Consider the following 1,705-nt stretch of genomic DNA (forward strand, 5'->3'; position numbering starts at 1 on the left):
ATGCCCAAGCCTGACCTGCTCTGCTTAGTTCAGCTTCTGGACGGAACCATCCAGACCTTCAGAGTCAGTGTGAGTACACACGCACACACACACACACACACACACACACACACACACACACACACACACACTCTCTCTGTGGAGATCATGTGTTGTTCCTGTCCGTCTCTTTGCTGTGGTAATGATTGTAGTATCAGTAGATGAGAGTGCAGTTGGACAGGAGGAGACACAGTCAGACTCTCCTCTCAGATTGCCATTGATCTCTCTCTCTCTCTCTCTCTCTCTCTCTCTCTCTCTCTCTCTCTCTCTCTCTCTCTCTCTCTCTCTCAACACAATGACCTTGATTCGGAGGACAATACAATACAATTCTATACCTATACTATACAGCAGTACACATTTTTATCAAGCCATACTGTGGCATAGTCTACATGACATATCTACAATATACATATCTATCAAACTATAGCATACTCTCAATACACACCTGCATTATACTACATCATACCAGACATGGGGCGGCTGTGGCTCAGAAGGTAGAGCCTGCATCTAATGATCACAAGGTCAGTGGTTCGGCGGTTTGATCCCCGACTGTCCACAGCTGTCCTTGGGCAAGACACTGAACCCAAATTGCTCCCAAATGAGTGGGCCAGCACCTTGCATGGTAGCTTGCCTCCATTGGTGTTGTGAATGGGTGTGTGTGAATGGGTGAATGAGAGGCCATTGTAAAGGCTTTGGAATGAACGAATGAATGAATGAATGAATGAATGGTCTTTATTGTCATTAATACAGTACAGGTACCATACAACGAAATTTAGGAGGGGGGGCTCCCCTGGTGCTTGGAAAAAAGACTAAAAACAAGAGAGCCAAGGGTAAAATAAAAAAGAGAAAAGAGCTGATTGACATAAATAAAGGCTATATACACTATCTACTATACTATACTACTATACTATACAATAAAACACTGCTGTACACTATGCTATGCTATAAATATCCTAACTTTTCCTATCTCTGAACCTTATGTACACATGGGTTGTCATATTGCACATAATATTTGTTGCACATTCATTAAAGTGTCGCAGTTAGCACAGTTTAGAATGTTCACAGTTGTTATACAATATTGCACTTATGTTTACAATCTAGTAGCTGCCATCAAATTGTCTAGATTGTCCAGGGCCTAGAACCTGAGGTCTTTGCTGTGTTCAGGGCCTGAATGGCCCTAGGGTAGAAGCTGAGCTTCCGTCTGTTTGTCCGTGCGAACATGGTCCTGAACCGCCTGCCTGAGCGCAGCCGAACAAAGTGTTCGTTCCAGGGTGGGATGGGTCCCTGGAGATCTTGGAGGCCTTCCTGAGGCAGCGTGTGTTGTACAGCTCTTCCAGAGAGGGGAGGGGGGCGCCGATGATCTTCTGGGCCGATCTCACGACTCTCTGTAGCGAATAAGGCACTATATATAGGCACTATATATATATATATATATATATATATATATATATATATATATAAGTGCAGTCCATTTACCATTAGAGTATACAGTGTCTATAATGTGTGTGTTCTTTGCCCTCAGAAACAAGATGACGGCGTGGTCCTGTTGGACGTGGTGGGTGACCACCTGGGTCTGCTGGAGAGACAGCTCTTCAGCCTGCCAGCTCCAGGACCACAGTGTAGCCATCGCAGCTCACACACACTCTCCGGTGAGTGGGCCACATTG

The 1,705-nt window shown here is 45.0% G+C and overlaps 1 protein-coding gene across 1 annotated transcript in view; it reads left to right on the top strand.

Annotated features, from left to right (window-relative positions):
* Positions 1-1,705, top strand: part of ptpn3 (protein tyrosine phosphatase non-receptor type 3) — a gene marked incomplete at its 5' end in the record, with an annotated part of 13,532 nt that continues 11,827 nt past the window's right edge. Inside the window, 3 exon segments of the mRNA XM_080541257.1 lie at positions 1-69; positions 1,562-1,639; positions 1,641-1,688. Of these exon segments, the coding sequence (XP_080397383.1) occupies positions 1-69; positions 1,562-1,639; positions 1,641-1,688 (195 nt within the window).

The sequence above is a fragment of the Nansenia antarctica genome (assembly GCF_963989245.1).
Source record: "Nansenia antarctica genome assembly, chromosome: 10".
Lineage (NCBI taxonomy): Eukaryota > Metazoa > Chordata > Actinopteri > Argentiniformes > Microstomatidae > Nansenia > Nansenia antarctica.